The sequence below is a fragment of the Protopterus annectens genome, chromosome 6.part0 (assembly GCF_019279795.1).
Source record: "Protopterus annectens isolate FY-2018-M chromosome 6.part0, PAN1.0, whole genome shotgun sequence".
Taxonomy (NCBI): Eukaryota; Metazoa; Chordata; order Ceratodontiformes; family Protopteridae; genus Protopterus; species Protopterus annectens.
In genome coordinates this window covers 1,398,865,286-1,398,889,559 of record NC_056737.1, presented here as the reverse complement: position 1 = coordinate 1,398,889,559, position 24,274 = coordinate 1,398,865,286, and the positions used below count along the sequence as shown (strand labels likewise).

The window sequence follows — 24,274 nt, the reverse complement described above, 5'->3', positions numbered from 1 at the left end:
GGAATATTGGGCACTGCTGTGCTTATTCCTTGGGACTGATTTCAGGCACAGAATATTTTCCATTTGTCAGCATAAGATTTTCTAGTACTAGGCGTTCTCACCTCCAAAATGACACCCATCACAGGTTTGCTGAGGGATGCTAACGGTGAATTTAGGTGATTAGCCACATTGCAAGATTCAAAGTTTGGAGCTGAGTGTGCAGAATTTGGTTGTTCTGCGGAGACAGTAAGTAAGGTGTCTGAGGCAGGTGCCACAGTGGAAGGTGCGACACATTGCACAGGAGTGGGTACCAGTGATGGCGAGACCATTCTGGAGCAATCAATCATTTTTGTTTTTTTTTCTGTTTAACTTTTAGTAGAACTTTGGAGAGCAGAGGCAGAGGGGGAAAAGCACAGACTGATGCATTTTTCCAGCTGAATGATAGAGCATCCACTTTCCAGGTTCTTTTGCGAGGAGTTCTTGTGCAGAAGTTGTCCAACTAATGGATCTTTTTGCCTCAACCCAGAGCTATGTCTGGACCCCCCCCCCCATTTGCGTATCAACATGTTGAAAATCCGTGTTTCCAGTTTCCATTCATGTGGGTCCATGAGATTTCTGCTTAGTTTGTTTGCCAGAGTATTAAGCTTTCCTAGCAGGAATTGAGCTTGCAGTTGTATTTGGTAGGTCAGGGCAGTGTTCCACAATGCCATGGCTAGTCTGCAAAGGGGGTAGGAGTGTGTACCCCCCTGCTTGTTTATGTACCACATAACTGTGGTGTTGTCTGTCTTTATCATTGTCCTGGATGGAGATAGTCCTTTAAGGTTGTCCATGCATTCTATATAGCTAGCATCTCTTTCTGATTGATATGAAGGTGCATTTGGATTTGGGCTCCATTTGCCCTGAATGCATTTCCTTGCCAGATGAGCCACCCCAAGCACAGTTTGATCTATTAGGGTTTGGGCGGCAGGGGGATGAGTGAATGGTGGCAGGCCTCTGCCCACCATAGGAACTCTAGTTGCAGGCAAGGTATGATAAGAATTACTGTTTCTAGGCTGTGACGATATTGACTGCATAAACTAAGTACCACTGAAGTTTCCTCATATGCAGTCTTGCATATGGAATTAGAAGAATGCAGGAGGCCATGAACCCTAAAGCTTGCAAAATTTGTCTTGCAGATATCAGGGTTTTTGTGACCACCTGTTTGAAGTAAGTTACCAAATGAATTTGCTTTTCTGGCATAAGGTAAGCCATCGGGCAGTTGTATTCAAGCTTGCACCCAGTAATTTTTGGAGAGGGTACCAATTGTGATTTTTCGTTTATGTTGTACCCTAGACCAGTTAGAACCCGTTTTACAAACGCCAGATGCTTTAGAAGAATGTCCTTGTTTTCTGCCTGACTTGGACAATCGTCCAGGTATGGATATATTTGAATATTTCTTTGCCTGCAAAACGCAATTACTGGAGCCAGGCACTTTATGAAGACCATGGGCGCAGTAGATAAGCCAAAGGGCAGTGCAGAGAACTGGTAATTAGAGCAGCCTGCTTTAAAGCAGAGATACCTTCAGCAAGATTCCCGATTGGGATATGCAGGTAAGCCTCTTAAGTCTAGAGTTACCAACCAAGCATCTTTGCCTAGCATAGGAAATAACGAAGAGTCAGCATCTTGAATTTTGGAATGTCCAGAAATGTGTTTAGAGTAGATAAGTCCAGAACTGGATGCCATGACTTCTCTTTTCTGGGTACCAGGAAAAGTCTTGAATAGAAAACTTGTCCCTTTTCCTCTTCTGGTACTGGTTGAATAGCCCCCATGTTCATGAGGGACAGTACTCATTTCTGGGCCTCTGCCCACTGATTTGGGGGCAGGTCTGGCCATCTGTTTGGGATTGGCAACGTGTGAAAATGAAATCTGTATTCCTGGGACACTATTTAAAACCCATTTGTCCTGGGTTATAAGTTCCCAGTTTCTTGCATGAAGTACCAGTTTTCCCCACAAAGAGGCGGCAAACAGTTAAATGCTTGGTGATTGTAGAGGGAAGTCATTGAGACTGTTTACCATAGGGAGGTGCCTTGTTTCCAGATTTGGAGGTGGAGGCACCCCATTGCTTTTTTCTAAAAGTCCCTTGTGACTGAAACCTGGAGCCTTTGGAATGTCTGGGTTTGACTTGAGTGGCTCTTGAAGAAACTGGAAAGGACCAGTTCTTAGTAGGCCAGTGCCTACTAAATCTTGGAAGTTGCACTTGTAAGAAATCTTTCACAGTTTGCATAGATTTAGCTTTATCTTCCATCTTTTTTAAATCTTCTTCAGCCTTAATACCAAAGGGACGGTACTGTTGTAAAGGAGCATCCAACAATTTTGCTTTGCCATGATCAGGCAGAGTTTGCTCTTTGAGCCTAGCATGCCTTCTCAACACAGACCCAGTTACAGCAGCCCTGCAGGAGGCCTCCAAATAATCAAAACCACATTGCAAAGTATGTTTTCCAACTTGTTCAGCTGAATGCAATAAATCCTGCAAATCTTTATTTTCCACACAGAAATTATCATTTTCTGTTTAAGCAGTCCCATGATATGCTGTTGATATTTAAGCATATGAAATTGAGTTTAAAGCCCTGACTGCCAAGGTTGCAGTAAACCTTCTTACCCCATCTATCCAGCGCCCTGAAATCTCTATCAGAAGGTGTAGGATTTTTAGCTGTAGAGGCCTTAATGAACTTGGGACCCTGATAAATGGTTTCAGGATCTGCAAAAGGATTTTTGAAAAGGAATTTGTGGGCGTCAGGAACCCTGTAGTATCTGTCTGGCTTACAAGGAGCCGGAGGTAGAGAATCAGGAGCCATACTAGATTCTGAAAAAAACATCAACACTGTCTAGAACAGGAGGTACAGCCAAAGGCCTACGCTGAGGAAGAAGAAAACCCCCAAGTCTCTTTTTAGAGTCAGAGAAATCTTGACTTTCCCAGTGGAAATGTTCCCTTAAGGTATGTAAAGTTTCCCCAAAAGAAAAATCCTCAGGGGGAGAAGCAGAAGGAATGGAATCTTCTGCATCAGAGTCCTCATAAATAGGTATAGACAAATCCTGTTCATTAGAAGAGTCAGAAGAAATAGAATCCTGTTCAGAAGATTCAAAATCAATGTCTTGCCTAGGCCTCTTAGGAAGGGGTTGGCTACCCCTGATTAGAGTAATTAAATCTTCAGCCATTTTGATCATTTGTTTGTTAGACATAGGAGCCTGCACATGTGGGCCAGGCATCAGTTTTTTAGACATAGATTTAGATTTTGGCCTTAGTTTTGAAGATGGCGTTGGTTTAATATACAAATCTGTAGGCCTGAAAACACCCTCAGAAGCCGGTGCCTGCACAGCGGCTCCAGACCCATCTAAGGTAGAGACATCTGCGGGTTCCATAATTGAGGCATCGCACGGCATATCAGACTCTGAATGGGTCTCAGTAGAGGCCTGCGAATCAGAAGTGGCGGGTATCGGGGATTGCGAAAGCACCTCACTGAGTACCGGCGAACTGGCGACTGGCTTAGAAGCGTAGTCAGTTTTGGACCGTGACGGTCTTTTTCTTTGCGTTTTAAGTATTTCGGTAGTCAGATTGCTAACCAACGACATTTCTGGATAATTAAATGGTGAACCAAAATATTTACAAACAAAAATATACAGACATGCAATAGTACCTTGATTAAATTTAGCACAAAACTGACAGCAAGGTACGTTATGGTCAGGGCCTAGGCAAGGAATACAGTACAAATGAAAATCCTTATGAGGTATTTGCTTCCCACAAGTAATGCAATTAACTTTTACTGACATCGGTAAGGCGCACGAAAAAGTTTCCCTAACAGGGTACTTGGCTTTTAGTTGAAGACTTCGGTTCTGAAACTCAAATGAAAATTTCAGGAGTTGGCCGACTGGCACTAGTGAACTGCTTCTGCTTCAGGCACAGTGTGGCAAGAAAGACTGCTGTAATGGCGTCGGCTGCATGTTTTATACCCCTGACAACACGACGTCATGGAAGAAGGGACAGCAACCGACGCAGGACCCAAGACTTTGTTAATCAGGCCGACTGAGGGCAATCTGCCAGCAGATTACCCAAATGTAATGACTGCAACAGTGAAACACGAAGAACATTTGGAACACTCTGATCCAAAGACTAAAACGAAAACAATAGGCTGGATTAGAGGAGCTGTAATGGGTAGGGTAGTAGATCATCGCACTTCCTGACCCGAAGGCGTATGAACTGTGAACTCCCATCTGAATTTGCTCCGTGAAGAATTTCCTGATCATCCTCTCTACATCTGCTTCTGTGAGACTCTTGGAGGAACGAGACAATCTTAGAGATGGGATAAAAACTGTAAGTCACAGAGTTAACAGTTAATCCCAGAATCATATAAAAACTAAACTATGCTAAATATTAACAGTACAGATAATAGCCATTTGCACTACAAGGTATACTTTCACATTCCTGTGCACCTTGCTTTATTCCATTCATGTGCAATATACCCAAGTGCAATAATTTAGTTTACTGCACTGCACTATTGTTTGGTATTATATTGTATTTATTCTCTTATTTATTCATGTTCATTGTACGTGAATGCACTTTAGTAGGATTGCTAAAAAATTTCTTTTTACTTGCAAAATAACAAATTAATCTTATCTTGGAGTGCCTCTCTACAAAGAGAGAGGGCACTCTGGATGGGACTGGATCCAGCCTAGAAAAATATGTTGTCCTTTGTAAAGGTTTCACATCAGAGGTTGTAGGATCCCATAACAGTCTTGATCAGTTCCGATGGGAGATGGACCTTAAGTTCAGATCCATTTCCCTTTCTTCTTTCTCAAGTTATGAGGAAGAGGAGGCTGGAGACTAAGACTTTATAATTTTTGTAGGGTCTCTAGATTTGTGTAGGGTCTCTAGATTTGTGTTTGAGATATTGATCCCCAGTAATGGCTTCAGAAAAGGAAGCTGGCAGCAAGCCTCTTGAAATCAACTTATTCTTCTTGTCAGCTAGTGCTCGGTGGTTAAACCCAAGACAGATACTACAAATCCTGTTGTAAATGATCCAGGCTCAAGCAATATACACAAAGACTGTGGGCAACGGAATAAGGCAACTTGTGTCCACATTTATCCCACTTTTTAAACCCTGTAGGAGCTTTTTTCACAAATTTTGAAAGAAAACTTTATTGTAATAGCAGTAGTACTAAAGTTTTTTTTTTTTTTTTTTTTTTAACAAAAAAGGGAAAAAAAGCTAAATACCAACAATGGTATTGAACTACAAATTATATATTAGAAAGGGAAAAAAACTATGATACACCAAGTGTAAAGGGAGTAGGGAAGGAAAGTTAGGCCTACCAACAACGGTAAGAGTTTACACTCAAATTGTATGAAAAAGGACAAAAGTAACTACTTAAAACAGTTGCAAAGGATGTTTTTAGACAAGAAATATCAAAAAATACTCATCTCCCATAGAACACTGTAGAGTTGATGGTGACCATATCTAGAAGCAAAAGTGGCAAATGAGATAGAGAGATGTTAAGGGTGGTACATTATGGGTAGGGAAGGAGTTTAGAGGCCATGAGCTGGTATAACGGCACAGTTGGATCAGACGACTGGATCCAAACCCACTAGTTGAGGAACGAATGAAAATTGACAGACTGATAATTTAATAAAGATGTAAAGTGTTGTACACCTTACCTGGGTCTCAGTACTAACGACTGATCCTCTGGTGGAGAAGCAAACAGTAAGGTCTCATCAATTCAGCTCATTAAAAGATGGACGGCTAACATCTGACCCACACAGGCAGGACCCCTGGGTCTGGGGTATACATAACCTCTCAACTGTCCAGATTTGTCTCGAATTGTTGGTCTGTTGCTCATAATTTGTGGCTTTTTCACAAAAAAAATGAAGACCAACATCACTGAATGACTTGCATTTGAATTTCAGACTTCATATCCTTCAGAAAAATGCATGCCAACACAAATGTTATTCAATCAACTTTCTAAATTTTTAAGAGCAATATTTAAAATCTGTCCCTATTGTTGTGCCCTTTTCCCTCCATTTTAGGCTTTGCCCAGATTTCTTACTGTAAGAAGTTGAGAGGTATGACAGTATACAAAGTCCTCTTCTAAGGCAAGGTCAGTCCTCTTGGTAGAAATCCCAAACCCCTTTGGATTGCCAAAGCTGGCTTTTTGGAATTCAGAAAAAACATGCAATACTTAAGTAGATGGAATAAGTCCCTGAACAAAGTCAGGGCACTGGAATGGGAAGGATCCCCTCAAAGGCTGAAGCAGGCTACTTAACACAAGGGGCTATACAGTTTTGGTTGTCAATTTCACATGGCGGGATGCCTAGAGAACTCAATACACATGTAGATGCTGAGAACCCTCTCTGTCTGAGCATTCTCCTGGACAGAGATGCCATGCTTCTACTCATGTAGAAGAACAGGAGCACCAGGTACAGGTAACCTCAGGAAGGCCAAGCCAACAATCATGGTATTTTGGTTGAGGATATGACGAGAGAGGACAGGGCAGCAGCCCTCAGTGGGGTTATGCTAGAGGCCACTGCCAAAACTGACCCCAAGGATGGGGTTTAAAAAGCCTATGTTTGCAGCAACTACAGACATAGGGAAAAAGATTCACCCAGGCAATGGTCAAATTTCCAGTTTCTTCTGGCACTTTTCAGAATGCCTGCACGTTTTTGGGGACAGAGCTGTTGATCAATACAAATTCCAGGTATACTTTGTCCACCATTTTTTTCCACAGGACAGTCCACCACACTATGTGGGCAGAAGTCGTCCACAATGTGCTGTGGGCCCAAGCAGACTGGGTACAAAACTCTTGTGGAGAACATGTTTGCCACACTAACTTTGTATATGAAAAACCTTGCAATCACTGCCAGAGTAAAAAAAAAAATCAGCAAAGTCTACTAGAATAAGAAAGGATTCCCCTTTGGGGCAATTAAAATTCCTAGAAGCAGGCTAACATCAGAATGATGATACTCTGTTCACTATATAAATGTATTCTAACTACAGCAACAAAGATATGAAGATGGCACTGGTCGATGCCCCTTAAACCACAGATATCACGAGGTCTCAGTAGGAAGCAGTTGGTCGATGCAAACATGTGGAACTGAAAGTTCTAAGTTAGGCTGAAGCATCATGCTCTGGAGACGAACTCAGATGTAACAAGTATAACAATGGATGTTAAATCAACTGGTTTGATCACTATCTAGTTCTGTCCAGATGAAACCTCAGCTGCCAAATCATATACAGGGATTGTAAAATCCCCACCAAGTCTAACTGCACCATGGGAATGGGAGGAATCCCTAATGTGTGTAGTTCTGTCCAAACAAAACCTCAGTTGCCTAATCACATGCAGGGAGTGTACCCTCCACCCCACACCTTTCTGTGGAACTGAGAAGAAAACAAGAGGTGAAAAGCCTTATTTCATGAGGTAAATCTGTTGCCATATTTATCATGAAAGTGTGTTTGGTAATAAAGTGTCGTTGCTACTACTAAAAAGATGCAGGGCTGTAAATCCCTTGTGCAAGAAAATTCTTCTAGTAGTAAAGTACAGTTTTGTACCTACCATAAATGTAGATGTCCAAACAGGATAGCATCTGCAGTCCTAACAAATGGGTTGTCCTGTCAGGCAGCCCTTCGGTCGGCCAGATTCCAAAGTCTGGGTCTGGCCTCGGCTGGTGTCGCACTTCACCCGACGTCATCTCTGCTGGTCTTCGGGTATAAAGGCATCAGCCGACGCCATTTTCCTCAGTGTTTCTTGCCCCAGATGCCAGTTGCCCTCTTGGAAAACTAAAATTTGGGTAAATGCCAATGTTTCCAAAAAAAATAGTAGGCAAACACAAAAAATAAGCATGTATGTACATATATACAAACAAATACACCATAAGAGATCCCCCCTAGCTAGCTATTAGGAGGGTAAATACCCTAGGAGTACCACAGAGGGGAAGGAGGGTGGGTAATCCTGACTGCAGATGCTATCCTGTTCGGACATCTACATTTATGGTAGGTACAAAACTGTACTATGTCCTTCAAGGATGCATCTGCAGTCCTAACAAATGGGTAGAATACCATAGCCAAACTAGGGGAGGAGGAAGAAGAATTATGGTGTAGTTAGGATCCCTTGCAGTACAGCAGTGGCAAACCCTGCTCGGGATCTAGAGTATAGAGGTAAGTTGTAATGCTTGGCAAATGTATGCACGGAGGTCCAAGTAGCCGCCTCAATAATGTCCTTGGTTGCCACTCCTCGTAAGAAAGCTGTGGTAGTGGCTGTAGCCCTTGTAGAGTGAGGTCTTATGTTCTGTGGAATTTGCTTTCCATGGTAGGAGTAACAAATCTTATGCGATTTCCTATCCACTTGGAGATTGTCTGTTTGGAAATTGCTTTTCCTTCCCTTCCTGTTGCATAAGCTACTAAAAGCTGGTCAGTTTTTCTATTGCCCTTGGTTCTGTCCAGGTAGTAGCGCAACTGTCTATGTACATCCAAGGTATGCAGCAGTCTTTCCCCCCTGTTCTGTGGATTGGGAAAGAAGGTAGGTAGGTGGATTGCCTGGTTTAGAGACACTCTGAATACCACCCTTAGGCATAAATGTAGGATTAGTTCTCATGGACACTATCTTGATGGAAGATTAAGAAGGGTTGTACTGACAATTAAGGCCTGTAGTTCCGAAACCCTTCTTGCTGAAGTAATTGCCAGTAGGAAAGCAGTTTTCCAGGATAGGTGTTGAAGATCTGCTGTTGCTGCTGGTTCAAATGGAGGGAGTGTCAATTTTTCTAGCACAAAGTTCAAGTCCCATGCTGGTAATGGTGGTTTCCTAGGAGGTTTTACATTCTTGATTCCTCTGAGGAACTGCCTGAGTAGAGGATGTGAGAAGACAGGGGGATCGAAGCTGTATTCTGCAGAAATAGCTGATGCATGTATCTTGATGGAGGAATAGGACAGGCCTGTATGGAGAAGCTCTGCCAAGTACTCCAGGATGTTAGCAATATCTATCTTTTGACATCTTTTCCTCTTTCAGTACTCCAAATGACAAACCTTTTCCATTTTCCTGCATAGTTCCTCCTTGTTGAAGGTCTGCGGGCCTCAAGGATAATGTCTTTAACCCTTTGGGATAAATCTGGGTTAGTTGCTGTTATGTAATGTTCCAGGCAGTCAGTTGCAGTGTTTTTAGGTTTGGATGCATGATGTTGTAGTCATTCTGAGTTAACATCAAAGGCATCAGGGGTAGTGTCCACGTTCTCCCCCGAGACATGCTCCTCAGCAATGGATACCAGTGATGTCTTGGCCAATTTGGAGCCATCAGAATTATCCTTGGACGTTCCTCTTTGATTTTCAGTAGTACCTTGTGCATCAAAGGAAGAGGTGGAAATGCATATGCTGTCAGGCCTTTCCAACTGAAGGATAGAGAGTCCACCTTCCATGCAAGTGGGTGGTATGTCCTTGTGCAGAATTTCTTGAGCTGGTGATTGAGTGGGGATGCGAATAGGTCTATTTGTGGCATTCCCCATTTCTTTGTGATGGCCTTGAAGATGTCCGGGAGTAGCATCCATTCGTGAGCATCCGAGGTAGTTCTGCTTAACATGTCTGCTAGGATGTTTTCTTTGCCCGGTACAAATATTGCCTGTAACTGGATGTTGCAGCTCAGAGCCATATTCCATAGGTCCAGAGTCATTCGACATAGGGGGTATGAATGAGTGCCTCCCTGTTTGTTGATGTACCACATGACTGTGGTGTTGTCTGTCCTTATCATTAAATGGCCTTCTTTGAGGAATGGTCTGAAATTCTGGATTGCTAGTTTTACTGCCAGCATTTCTTTTTGATTTATGTGCAGGTGCAGCTGGTCTGGAGTCCAGAATCCTTGTATGCATTTGTCCAGCATGTGTGCCCCCCAACCTAGGTCTGAGGCGTCCGTTGTGATGGTTTGGCTTGCTTGAAAGTTGTGGAAGGGCAAGCCTGGGTTTGACTGGCATGCTTGAGCCCACCATAGGAACTCTTGTTTCAGGCATGGGATTAGTGGTATTTCGGTTTCTAAGCTGTGCCTGTGTTGAGACCATAAATTCTTTAGGTACCACTGTAGCTTTCTCATATGCAGTCTGGCATGGGGGACCAGGATTATGCATGATGCCATGAAGCCCAAGGCCTGCAGTACTTTCCTTGCTGTTAGCTTGTTCTGCTTTGTTAATGCCAAGAAGTAAAGAGGGAGTTGTTCTTGTTTTTCTGCAGTTAGGGATGCCATCTGTTTTACTGTGTCCAATTCTGCACCCAAGAATGTTCTTGTTTGGGATGGTATCAGTCTTGACTTTTTTAAATTGACTGTGTATCACAGGGCTTGTAGTAAGCAAATGACTCTTTGTAAGTCTTTTGTCAGCTTGCTTTTGTTGTCCGCTTGTAACAGGCAGTCGTCCAGGTATGGATAAATTTGGATTCCCTGTAGCCTGCAATGAGCGATTACTGATGCCAGGCATTTTGTGAATACTCTGGGCGCAGTAGATAAGCCAAAGGGCAATGCTGAGAATTGATAATGCTCTGATCCTGCAAGAAATCTGAGGTATCTTCTGCAATTTGGTCGTATGGGGACGTGCAGGTATGCCTCCTTGAGATCTAGAGTTACCAGCCAACACTCCTTGCCCAGCATGAGAAGAAGTTGCTGTAGGGTCAGCATTTTGAATTTTGGAACAATGATGAATGTGTTTAAAGCGGACAGGTCGAGAATAGGTCTCCAACTTTTCTCTTTTCTTGGTACTAGGAAGAGTCTGGAGTAGAATCCTTTGCCCTGTTCTGTAGGTGGTACCCTTTCCACAGCTCTCATCTTTGTTAATTGAGCTATCTGTTTTAGAGCTTCTGTTTGTTGATTTGGAGGTAGGTTTGGCATTCCTCTTTTTACTGGTAAGGTGTGGAAATGAAACCTGTAGCCTTGGTCTATAGTTTGCAAAATCCACTTGTCTCTTGTGATATAGTGCCAATTTTTGGAAAATAAGGCTAACTTTCCGCCTAAGGGTGCTGCTATTTGTTCCCTGGTAGGCGGTGTCAGAGCCAAGTCACTGTGATTGTCCTGTTGCAGTGGCAGTGGTTGTGTCTGTGCCTCGTTGGTTATTGCCTTGCCACTGGCGTCCTCTGTAGGCACCTCCTCTGGATTGATTTCTGCCTCTGGAACGTCTATTCCTGCCTCTCTGAGATTTAGAGGAGTCTGGAAAGGACCAATTTTTGGAAGGCCAGTTCCTGCTAAACCTTGGGGCTGAACCTGTAAGAAATCTTTAACTGTTTGTACAGATTTTGCCTTCTCTTCCATTTTCTTCATTACTTGCTGGGCAGGAGAACCAAATAGACTGACCTTATCCATAGGAGCATCTAATAGCTTTGCTTTAACATGATCCGGCAAGACCTGTTCTTTCAACCATGCATGCCTTCTTATAACTGTGCCAGTCATGGCTGATCTAAATGAAGCCTCCAGTGCATCATAGCCACATTTTAAAGAATGGTTACTAACCTGCTGAATGTTATTCACCATTTCTAAAACATATTTCTTATCTAAGGAATCATCAGAGGACAGTTTCTTAGTTAACTGATCAAGCATAAACTCTTGGTATTGGATCATATGAAACTGACAGTTCAAAGCTCTAGCTGAGAGAGTAGCAGAGGTGTAAACTTTTTTACCCCATCTCTCTAAGGACCTGGATTCCCTTTCAGAAGGGAGAGGGATTTTTGCTGAGGTCGGCTACTGCCTTAGGCCCCTGGGAGATAGTCTCAGGATCTGCAAGGGAGCCTTGTATAGGTGGTGATGGGTGTCCGGTACCCTGTAAAACCTATCGGGCTTGGCAGGGGCTGGAGGTAAAGTATCAGGAGCAGTGCAAACATCATTAAAATGCATCATCCACAACAGGAAGAACTGGAGGTATAGCTAAGGGCCTATGTTGCGGTAAATGTAGAAAGGTCTTAAGCCTTTTTCTTGAATCAGAGAAATCTTGTCCCTGCCATTGGAATTGCTCTCTCATGGCATGTAAGGTTTCCCCAAAGGAAAATTCCTCTGGTGGAGAGGCAGAAGGAATAGATTCTTCAGCATCGGAATCTTCATAAGTAGAAAAAGGAGCCTCTGGATGGTCTGTATTGTCTGAATCATCAGAAGAATCATCTGAGGACACTGGCTCAGGGGGCTCTGCTCTAGGTCTCTTTTCTGGAGGCTGAGAGGCCCTGTCTGGGTGAGATTGGGATCCCCTTATTAAAGAGATGAGATCCGCTGCCAGAGTAAGCATTTGAGAACTGGAACTGGGCCTGTGTGAGGGGGGCTTAACAGGCACAGATTTAGCAGATTTGGCTGCTTTAGCCCTGGCAAAGGCCTTTATAGACATGGTTGCAGGAGGCCTAACAGCACCACGTGCTGGGGTAGAGACATCCAAAGGGATGGTGTCCGATAATTCTAGAGGAACCACATTAATAGGCAAAACTTCAGAGGCCGATTCAACTAGGGTAGCAGGAGCCTCGGTAGTAGTCATGGATTCGGCTGAAGATTGACCCGTTTGCTCAGTTTCGGCCGAAACAGAGACACTCGCGGTTTGCTTAACCGTGGTTTCGGCCGAAACCGCGGACCGCGAGTGTCGATCTTTTTCTTTGCGTTTCTTAATTTGAGAAGTCGGAGGATCAGACGGCATAATGTACGCAAAATCTGAGCCGAAAAACTGTTCAGCAAACTCCAACAGACGCCTAAGCGTTCGTCGGTTGAAAGAAGCACAGGCTAAACAGGCTGCTACGTCGTGGTCTGGGCCTAAACAAGGTAAGCAGTAAGAGTGGAAATCTTTATGAGGTATTTGTTTCCCACAAGTTAAACAGTTATTCACTTTTTCTGACATCGGCTGAGGCAAGAAAGAGTCCCCAACGGGGTACTTAGCTTTTTAGAAATCTTCGAAGTAGTATTCGGTAGTAGTAATCTCTGGATCTGACCGACCGGCACTTGCGAACAGCTTCTGCTTCGGGCGCCACACGGCAAGAAAGACTGAGGAAAATGGCGTCGGCTGATGCCTTTATACCCGAAGACCAGCAGAGATGACGTCGGGTGAAGTGCGACACCAGCCGAGGCCAGACCCAGACTTTGGAATCCGGCCGACCAAAGGGCTGCCTGACGACAGGACAACCCATTTGTTAGGACTGCAGATGCATCCTTGAAGGACATCAGCCACCAATGAAATTGTGTTCCAAAACGAGTGCAGAAGCAGCTAGCTCAAAAGGTGGCATAATTAATTTTAATGTGTAATTCAAGTCCCATGCTACAGCAATCTCTTACATGTGGATTCAAATACAGCACACCATTAAGACCATCTGACTGGCAACTGGAGGAATATACCTGGGCAGAAGCCAAGGGCAGGGCAATAAGAGCAGATAATAGTATATTCTAAAGGCACAATATATCCTGTTTTATACAGCTGTGAATGGTATACAAAAGCAAGGAGCAAATGCTGCATTTTTGCTCTCTTAAGGAACAACAGGGAGAATTGGGTACATTTTCTTTGCACCTAATATTCTAGCCTCCCTACATGACTTTTCATAAGTCTTTTGAAACGTGCCTAAAGAGGAGTACTAAAAACTGTCCATGTTGTAGGCTTAAGAGATTTCAAATTTGAGTACAGAAAGAAGAGACTGTTCAGTCAGAGCTATATACTGAGGCAACAGCACTGGTTCCAAAATTGCCAACTTTATCATGAAGGATACCAAATAAATATGAAAAACATGCCTGTAAAAATATTTGGCTACAAATCTGAACTAAATGATGACATCTTTTGTAACATTCTATTATTTCAACAAAAAGACTAAGCACACAGATGTTGGAGGTGGGGGACAGTGTTTGAAAGGTTTCTCCCAGTACATACTTTAGTACAAAAGATGTGATATTCTTAAATATCAAAAGAAAACCGCTAAGCCAAACAGTTCTTTAGTGCTTAATATTAATGAAATCAATTTTTAAAGCTCTCACACTGTTAAAAAAAAAAAAATGCTACTATAATGAAAAATTATGAAATGAGAATTACCTTGCTGCTGTGTGTACTCAACATATTTTCAGCTACAATATCAACTAAAGTACACATTTTGGTGGCCTACATACATGTAAGTAAGCAGTTGTCTATATATTTAAGTGTTTGAGTACAAGACAATTTAGTTTTAAAATACACCCACCTCTCACTAACTGCGTACACTTTACAACATCAGTGTGAGGATGATCGATGGTGATATCAAATCCTTGAAGAGAAAAGGAAATTTCAGCACACAGGATTATTTATAACAATTTAAATCTAAACAATTTTTTTTTTTACCAAACCTCTAAATGTACAGTCATTTGAAATGAATATGAAAATAAGTTTCCCTGTGCTTCTGTAATTATTAGCCTAACATTTCCCACTAAGCATTTCTTTTTCACAGCTTGAAACATTTCAATCTCAATTGTTCCTGTTGTGTTGCCTACTGTGATGACAAAATAAAAAAGACACATTGTCAAAGGACCAGATATACAAAAGTCAAGCTTTTGGGCTGTTATGCTCTATAAACACAATTTCCTAGAAGCAAAAAATGGTCAGTAAGTTCTGCTCCCAAAATACGAGGGATGCCATATTTAACAGTCTTTCAGCAAAAGTCTGCCTCTTACCATTAGCCTGACTAGCCTGGTCTGCAAGGTTATGGAGCGCATCATCATGGATCTCAAACAGACATTGGGAACCTCCAGACACTGGAGCCTACCCAATTCAGCTTTGTTAAAGGCAAATCTTGCCTCCTAAACCTAGTTGACTTTTTTGAAATAGCTACCAAAGCCATAGATGAGGGAAAGATAGTCCACACAGCCTACCTGGACCCCGCAAAGGCCTTCGACATAATACCCCACTCTGGCAACATAAATAAGCTTACCAGCTTAAATATCAACCCATATGTCACAAGATGGGTTGCAAACCGGCTCAGGGATAGAACTCTCACGGTCAGAGTTGCGGGTGCCATGTCTAACTCTAAACCGGTTACAAGTGACGCTCCACAGTGCTCAGTCCTGGGATCCCTCTTGTTTGGTATACACTTCTGAGGTACAGGCAAGCATGGGAGGACTGTGGCTGACCAAGTTTGCAGCTCGCAGATGACTGCAAGCTGGGAGCTGTAATAGACTCTCTGGCCGACACAAGCATCCTCCAGAAGGGTCTTACAGAGACTGATACCTGGTGTTAAAACCATGGCCTTAAGCTAAGTGCCAAAAAGTGCACAGTCATCCCTTTTGGGAAAAACAAAGTGCCCACAAACTACCACATAGGAGGTAATCCACTAAGTATGGAAGTAATTAGGGATTTGGGGACAACAAGTAGATAGTAACCTCTCCTTTGACAATCACATTGCCAAAGTGGTTAGAAAACCTTCTATATAGCTCACCTAATCACAAAAGGATTCACATCTAGATCAAGAGAGGTCATTGTGCCCCTCTACTTATCGCTCATCAGGCCCTTAATTGAGTACAACGCCCCATTTGGGATGTATCTTACCTGACACCTGCAACAGCTGGAAAGACCTCAAACGTTCCTCAACAAAAGGATCGTGGGTCTCAAACAGATGCCCTATGCTACTCTACTAAAGAAACTCTAGCTCTACTCAGTTGCTTACCGCCTACTCCGAAGCCATCCCTGCCTGACACACAGCCATGTCTAACCCGGAATGGATGGACATGCTCCACCTCAAGAAAGCAAACTCCATTAGAGCTACACGCTCCATGGATTTAAACCTCAGCACAACAATAAATAGGACATGCTGGAGGAACAGATTCATATCCCAGAGGCTTCCCTCGCTCTGGAATAGAATCCCGGTCCATGTTAGGCAGAGCCCCTCGCTGACACTCAAGAGAAATATTGATGAGTGAATGGGAAATCGTAAATTTACTCCTGGGATCACTTCTAGGGCCTTGCTGGACAGAGGCCCAGGAATCTAGTCTAAAAGGGTGGCGAAAGCAAACATTCTGGCTAGGCTTATAAATGCCCTAGGGCATACAGCCAAGTACCTACCTATGAACCACTATGCTGCTTGTGGGCCACTGCTTTTTAATGTCATCTTCTGTAACTATAAAGTACAGTTTTGTACCTACCATAAATGTAGATGTCCGAATTGGATAGCATCTGCAGTCATAACAACTGGGTTGTCCTGTCGTCAGGCAGCCCTTCAGTCGGCCGGATTCCAAAGTCCGGGTCCGGCTTCGGCTGATGTCGCACTTCACCCGTCATCTCTGTTGGTCTTCGGGTATATAAGCATCAGCCGACGCCATTTTCTTCAGTGTTTCTTGCCCCAGATGCCAGAAGCCCTCTAGAAGGCTAAAAATTTTGGATAGATGCCAATGTTTCCAAAAGATAGAGGTAAACACAAAAATAAGCATGTATGTACATAAATACAAACAAATACACCATGAAAGTAGTCCCCACTAGCTAGCTATTAGAAGGGTAAACACCCTAGGAGTACCACAGAGGGAAGGAGGGAGGGTAATCCTGACTGCAGATGCTATCCAATTCGGACATCTACATTTATGGTAGGTACAAAACTGTACTATGTCCTTCATGGATGCATCTGCAGTCATAACAACTGGGTAGAATACCATAGCCAACTAGGGGAGGAGGACAAAGGTAGATTATGGTGTGTTTAGGATCCCTTGCAGAACAGCAGTGGCAAACCCTGCTCGGGATCTGGAATATAGAGATAAATTATAATGCTTGGCAAATGTATGCACGGAGGTCCAAGTAGCCGCCTCAATAATGTCTTTGGTAGCCACTCCTCGTAAGAAGGCTGTGGTAGTGGCTGTTGCCCTTGTAGAATGAGGTCTTATGTTCTGTGGAGTTTGCTTTCCATGGAAGGAGTAACAGAATCGTATGCAATTTCCTATCCATTTGGAGATTGTCTGCTTGGAAATAGCTTTTCCTTCCCTTCCTGTTGCATAGGCTACGAAAAGTTGGTCAGTCTTTCTGCTATTTTTTGTTCTGTCCAAGTAGTAGTGTAGCTGTCTATGTACATCCAAGGTATGCAGTATTCTTTCCCCTCTGTTTTGTGGGTTGGGAAAGAAGGTAGGTAGGTGGATTGCCTGGTTTAAGGACACTCTGGATACCACCTTAGGCATAAATGTAGGGTTAGTCCTCATGGACACTATCTTGGTGGAAGATTAGAAAGGGTTGCACTGCCATTAAGGCCTGTAATTCTGAAACCCTCCTTGCTGAAGTAATTGCCAGTAGGAAAGCAGTTTTCCATGACAGGTGTTGCAGGTCTGCTGTTGCTGCTGGTTCAAAAGGTGATAGAGTCAATTTTCTAGCACAAAGTTCAAGTCCCAGGCTGGTAATGGTGGTTTCCTTGGAGGTTTTACATTCTTGATTCCTCTGAGGAACTGCCTGAGCAAAGGGTGTGAAGAAACAGGTGGATCAAAGCTGTATTCTGCTGAAGTAGGTGATGCATGGATCTCGAGGGAGGAATAGGACAGGCCTGAATGAAGTAGTTCGCCAGATACTCCAGAATGTTGGGCATATCTATGTTTGATACATCTTTACCTCTTTCTGAGCTCCAAATGACAAACCTTTTCCATTTCCCAGCATAGTTTCTTCTTGTTGAAGGTCTGCGTGCTTCAAGAATAATATCTTTAACTCTTTGTGAAAGCTGTGGATTAGCAGCTGCTATGTGATGTTCCATGCAGTCAGTTGCAACGCGTTTTAGGTTTGGATGCATGGTGCTGTAGTTGTTCTGAGTTAGCATCAAAGGCATCAGGGTATTGGCCACATATTGTTCGAGACATGCTCCTCAGCAGTGGGTACCAATGTTGTCTTGGCCAGTTTGGAGCTATCAGGATTATCCTTGGGCGTTCCTCCTTGATTTTTAGTAATACTTTGTGTATCAAGGGAAGAGGTGGGAATGCATATGCTGTTAGTCCTTTCCAGCTGAAGGAGAGCGAGTCCACTTTCCATGCTAGTGGGTGGAATGTCCTTGTGCAGAATTTTTTGAGCTGGTGATTGAGAGGTGATGCGAATAGATCTATCTGAGGCATTCCCCATTTCTTCGAGATGGTCTTGAAGATGTCCGGGTGCAGCTGCCATTCGTGGACATCCGATGTAGTCCTGCTTAACATATCTGCTAGAGAGTTTTCTTTTCCTGGTACAAATATTGCCTGTAACTGGATGTTGTAGCTGAGTGCCAGGGTCCACAGCTCCAAAGTCATTCTGCATAGGGGTAGGAATGAGTGCCTCCCTGTTTGTTGATGTACCACATGACTGTGGTGTTGTCTGTCCTTATCATCAACTGGCCTTCCTTGAGAAATGGTCTGAACTTTTGGATTGCCAGTTTTACTGCCAGCATTTCTTTTAGGTTGATGTGCAGGTGAAGTTGGTCCTGTGTCCACAATCCTTGCACGCATTTGTCCAGCATATGGGCCCCCCATCCCAGGTCTGAAGCATCATCTGTTGTGATGGTCTGGCTTGCTTGACCTTTGCGGAAGGGCAGGCCTGGGTTTGACTGGCATGCGTGAGCCCACCATAGGAACTCCTGTTTTAAGCATGGTATTAGTGGGATTTCCGTTTCTAGGCTGTGTCTGTGTTGGGACCAGAAATTCTTTAGGTACCACTGAAGCTTTCTCATATGTAGTCTGGCAAATGTAACCAAGATTATGCATGATGCCATGAAACCCAAGGCCTGCAGTACCTTTCTTGCTGTTAACTTGTTCAGATTTGTTAGTGCCAAGAAGTAAAGAGGGAGTTCTTTTTGTTTTTCTGTAGTTAGGAATGCCATTTGTCTTACTGTGTCCAATTCCGCTCCCAGGAAAGTCCTTGTCTGGGATGGTATCAGCCTTGACTTTTGTAAATTGACTGTGTATCCCAGTGCTTGAAGCAAGTAAATGACCCTTTGTAAATCTGTTGTCAGCTTGCTTTTGTTGTCCCCTTGTATCAGACAGTCGTCCAGGTGTGGATAAATTTGAATTCCCTGTAGTCTGCAATGGGCGATTACTGATGCCAGGCATTTTGTGAATACTCTGGGCAGTAGATAAGCCAAAGGGCAATGCTGAGAATTGATAGTGCTCTGATCCTGCAAGAAATCTGAGGTATCTTCTGCAGATAGGTCGAATGGGGACGTGCAGGTATGCCTCCTTGAGATCTAGAGTTACCAGCCAACACTCCTTGCCCAGCATGGGAAGAAGTTGCTGTAGGGTCAGCATTTTGAATTTTGGGACAATGATGTAAGTATTTAGGGTAGACAGGTCTAGAATTGGTCTCCAACTTTTTTCCTTTCTTGGAACTAGGAATAGTCTGGAGTAGAACCCGTTTCCTTGCTCTGCTGTTGGCACTTTTTCCACAGCTCTCATGTTTGCTAATTCCATTATCTGTTGTAGAGCCTCTGTTTTTTGATTTGGAGGTAGGTTTGGCATTCCTCTTTTGACTGGTAAAGTGTGGAAGTGGAACCGGTAACCTTGATCTATGGTTCGTAAAATCCACTTGTCCTTTGTTATGTGGTGCCAGTTTTTTGAAAATAATGTGAGCTTTCCGCCTAGAGGAGCTGCTATTTGTTCCCTGGTTGGCGGATTTAGGTTTAAGTCACTGTGGCTGTGTTGATGTAGAGGCAGGTGTTGATTCTGTGCCTCTGTTGTTACCTTGCCACTGTCGTCCTCTGTAGGCACCTCCTCTGGATTGGTTTCTGCCTCTGGAACGTCTATTCCTGCCCCTTTGAGGTCTTGTGGAGTCAGGAAAGGACCAATTTTTGGCAGGCCAGTTCCTGCTAAACCTTGGGGGTTGAACCTGCAAGAATTCTTTAACTGTCTGGACTGATTTTGCCTTTTCTTCCATTTTCTTCATAACCTGCTGGGCAGGTGTACCAAACAAACTTGATTTATCCATAGGAGCATCAAGCAATTTAGATTTAACATGATCCGGTAAAGCTTGCTCCTTTAGCCATGCATGCCTTCTAATTACTGTGCCAGTCATGGCTGATCTAAATGAAGCCTCCAGTGCATCATAGCCACATTTTAAAGAATGGTTACTAACCTGCTGTATGTTATTTACCATTTGTAATACATAATTCTTATCAAGAGATTCATCAGTGGTTAGCTTTTTAGTTAACTGATCAAGCATAAACTCTTGGTATTGTATCATGTGAAACTGACAATTTAAAGCTCTAGCTGAAAGAGTGGCTGAAGTGTAAACCTTTTTACCCCATCTGTCTAATGACCTTGCTTCCCTTTCAGAAGGAACAGGGTTTTTAGCTATGGTCGCGGCTACTGCCTTGGGACCCTGGGATATAGTTTCGGGGTCTGCAAGTGGGGCCTTGTAGAGGTGGTGATGAGTATCTGGCACCCTGTAGAATCTATCTGGTTTGGCAGGGGCTGGGGGTAAAGAATCTGGAGCGGAGCAGGCATCATTGAAAGCATCATCCACCACAGAGAGAACAGGAGGGATAGCTAAGGGCCTGTGCTGTGGTAGGTGCAAAAAAGTCCTAAGTCTTTTCCTGGAGTCTGAAAAATCCTGTTGCTGCCATTGGAACTGTTCTCGCATGGCATGCAAGGTTTCCCCAAAGGAGAATTCTTCTGGAGGGGAAGCAGCTGGAATGGATTCTTCAGCATCAGAATCCTCAAAATTGGAGAAAGGAGCCTCTGGCTGTTCAGTTATGTCTGATTCATCAGCAGAATCATCAGAGGACACTGGCTCAGGGGGCTCTGCCCTAGGTCTCTTTCTGGGGGCTGAGAGGCCCTGTCTGGGTGAGATTGAGATCCTCTAATTAATGAAATTAAATCTTCTGCCAAGGTAAGCATTTGAGAACTGGCAGAGGGCCTGGTGGAAGGGGTTTAACAGGCACTGTTTTAGTAGTCTTGGCTGCTTTAGCCCTGGCGAAGGCCTTAATGGACATGGCTGCTGGAGGCCTAGCAGCACCACGTGCTGGGGTAGAGACATCCAAGGGAATGGTGTCTGATAAGTCAGTGGTAAGCACCGTAGTGGGTAAAATTTCTGAGGCCGATTCAAGAGTGTTAGCAGGGACCTCAGTTGTAGTGATAGTTTCAGGTGTAGTTTGATCAGTTTTCTCGGTTTCGCCGAAACCGAGACACTCATGTTTGCTTAACCATGGTTTCGGCGAAACCGCGGACCGCGAGTGTCGGTCTTTTCTTTGCGTTTTGGCAGAATTAGTCGGAGGGTCCGGCGGCATAATGTACGCAAAGTCAGAACCGAAAACTGTTCTGCAAACTCTGACCGGCGTCTGCGTTCGTCGGTTGAAAGAAGCACAGGACGAACAAGCTGCTACGTCGTGGACTGGGCCTAAACAGGGCAGGCAGTAAGAGTGGAAATCTTTATGAGGTATTTGTTTCCCACAGGTTAAACAATTATTAACTTTTTCTGACATCGGCTGAGGCAAGAAAGAGTCCCCAACGGGGTACTTAGCTTTAGAAGTCTTCGAAGTAGTATTCGGTAGAAGTAATCTCTGGATCCGACCGACCGGCACTTGCGAACAGCTTCTGCTTCGGGCGCCACGCGGCAAGAAAGACTGAAGAAAATGGCGTTGGCTGATGCTTATATACCCGAAGACCAACAGAGATGACGTCGGGTGAAGTGCGACATCAGCCGAAGCCGGACCCGGACTTTGGAATCCGGCCGACTGAAGGGCTGCCTGACGACAGGACAACCCAGTTGTTATGACTGCAGATGCATCCATGAAGGACATCTGTGGAGGAGTTCTTACAGCTTAAGTATTGGAGAAAAGTAATGTTATCAGTTGGACTTGTTCCTACTGACCTTAGATTAACCTTTCCGACGACCTGCACCCACACTACATTGGTCTTTCACCCAACTCTGACAGACCTAAAATTTTATAAGTCTGATAAAACAAGGTAATGGAGACTTAACAGAAATTCTGTGCAGCTAAGTTTATAACAGAGTCTTACCACAAAAATACAGGGCAGTAAGGAAAACAAAGGGGCATATAAATCAAATGCCATAATGGAAGTATCAGAAGTACAGTTGTGTACTCTTGCCATAAATGTAGATGTCACAGTGTATTCACTATTGCAGTCATTACATTTGGGTTCTCTGCTTGCAAGTAGCCCTCAGTTGGCCTGATTACCTAAGTCTTGGGTCCTGCGTCAGTCGCTGGCTAATCTTCCATGACATCAGGTAGTCAGGGGGTATAAAGCATGCAGCCGACGCCATTTTATCAGTTTTTCTTGTCCCAGATGTCAAGTGCCCCCAAAATGGGAAGCAATTATATACAAGGTTACACCTCCAACAAAAAGGAAATACACCTGAAAGCTTTAAGCAGAGTAAACAAGAATAAAGGTATAGACAATATAAGTCAGGGGGCTGGAGGGAGGGTAACCAGGACTGCAACAGTAAGTGTACACAACTGTATTATGTTCTTTCTGTTTCACTGTTGCAGTCATTACATTTGGGTAGATTCCCAAAGCCAAGGTTGGGTGGAGGAATTTAAACAGAATTAGGACCAGCTATAAGGCACTGCAAGACTGCAGAGGCAAAGCCAGCTCTGGATTTAGAGAAAATTGGCAAATGATAATGCTTGGTGAAAGTCTGTACAGAACTCCAGGTAGCAGCTTCTAGGATATCCCTGGTAGGGACGCCTCTGAGAAAGGCTGTAGAGGTAGATGCAGCCCTGGTGGAATGAGGTCTGATCCCCTCGGGGATAGGTTTTCCATGGTGCTTAACAGAAATGAATGCAATGGCTTATCCATTTAGAAATGGTTTGCTCTGAAAAGTACAGTTGTGTACACTTACCATAAATGTAGATGTTAAGTGTATTCACTGCTGCAGTCACTACATTTGGATAATCTGCTGGCAGGTTGCCCTCAGTCGGCCTGAATTCCAAAGTCTTGGGTTCTGCGTCGGTTGCAGACTCCACTTCCATGTCGTCAGGGGTATAAAACAAGCAGCCAATGCCATTTTCTTGAGTTTTTCTTGCCCCAGATGTCAGGTGCCCCCAGGGTTGCCAGACGTCCCTATTTGGGCAGGACTGTCCCGAGATCAGCAGCCTGATCCAGAGTCCCGCCCTGCTGGTTTAAATCCCAGGCAGCCTCCGCTTTTTTCCCCCCGCATTAAACGAAGCTCCGTGTTTAGCGATTTTTGATTGGCCCGTACGCCGGTATACGGGCCAATCAAAACATTGCAAAACAGAGCTACTTCTGTTTAATTCGGAACATCGCAGTTCCGCATTAAACAGAAGTAGCTCCATGTTTAGCGATTTTTGATTGGCCTGTATACCGGTATAAAGGGCTAATCAAAACATCGCAAAATAGAGCTACTTCTGTTTAATGCGGAACTGCGATGTTTCGCATTAAACAGAAGTAGCTCTGTGTTTGTTTATTTTTGATTGGCCAGGGCCAATCAAATAAAAAATAAGGGCCAATCAAATAAAAAAATAAACACAGACCTACTTCTGCTTATTTTCTTTAGTCCCTACCTGGCCAGACAGAAATCTGGCAATCCTGGGTGCCCCCAAAAAGGTAGCAAACAAATGTATATAAAAACTATATATACATGCATCAATACAAACTTTACCTTCATCTACAAGAAAATACACCACATAGGTTGTAGAAGATACAGAAGAAAAGATAAACTCCAGAATGAAAGGGGGATGGCGGGTAACCTGGACTGCAACAGTGAATACACTCGAACATCTACATTGATGGTAAGTGTACACAACTGTACTATGTTCTTCGTGTTTCACTGTTGCAGTCATTACATTTGGGTAGAATCCCAAAGCTATGGATGGAAGCCTGGAGCTAAACAGCATTAGGTGCGGCTATAAGGCCCTGCAGAACTGCAGTGGCAAAGCCTGCCCTGGACTTAAGAGTAGAGAGGCAAATGATAATGCTTTGTAAAGGTGTGAACAGAACTCCCAAGTAGCAGCCTCTAGAATGTTTTTGGTTGGTACTCCTCTGAGAAAGGCTGCTGAAGTAGCTGCAGCTCTGGTGGAATGAGACCCAACGCCCGTGGGCACAGGTTTGCCATAGTGTAAGTAGCAGAAACGAAAGCAGTGGCTTACCCACTTTGAAATAGCCTTTCCTTCTGAACCTGCAGCATATGACACTAGTAATTGCTCAGTTTTTTTTTGAGCTTTAGTCCTGCCCAAGTAGAATCTTAGCGGTCTGTGTACGTCCAAGGAATGCAGAATTCTCTCCCCCTTGTTCTGCGGATTTGGATAAAAGGTTGGCAGATGAATAGTTTGGTTAAGAGCCATGGAAACCACCTTGGGCATAAATGAAGGATTTGTCCTCAGAGACACCCTGTCTGGGTAAAATGATAAAAGGCTCTACAGCCATGAGTGCC

The 24,274-nt window shown here is 43.8% G+C and overlaps 1 protein-coding gene across 4 annotated transcripts in view; it reads right to left on the bottom strand.

The window, feature by feature from the left end:
* The window catches only part of CCNT2 (cyclin T2), a 701,155-nt gene that overhangs the window by 476,211 nt on the left and 200,670 nt on the right, over positions 1–24,274 (bottom strand). For all 4 annotated transcript variants that reach the window (XM_044074938.1, XM_044074940.1, XM_044074936.1 and 1 more), the window contains exon 5: positions 14,151–14,213. In XM_044074938.1, coding sequence (XP_043930873.1) covers positions 14,151–14,213 — 63 coding nt within the window. The remainder of the gene's footprint in view (positions 1–14,150; positions 14,214–24,274) is intronic.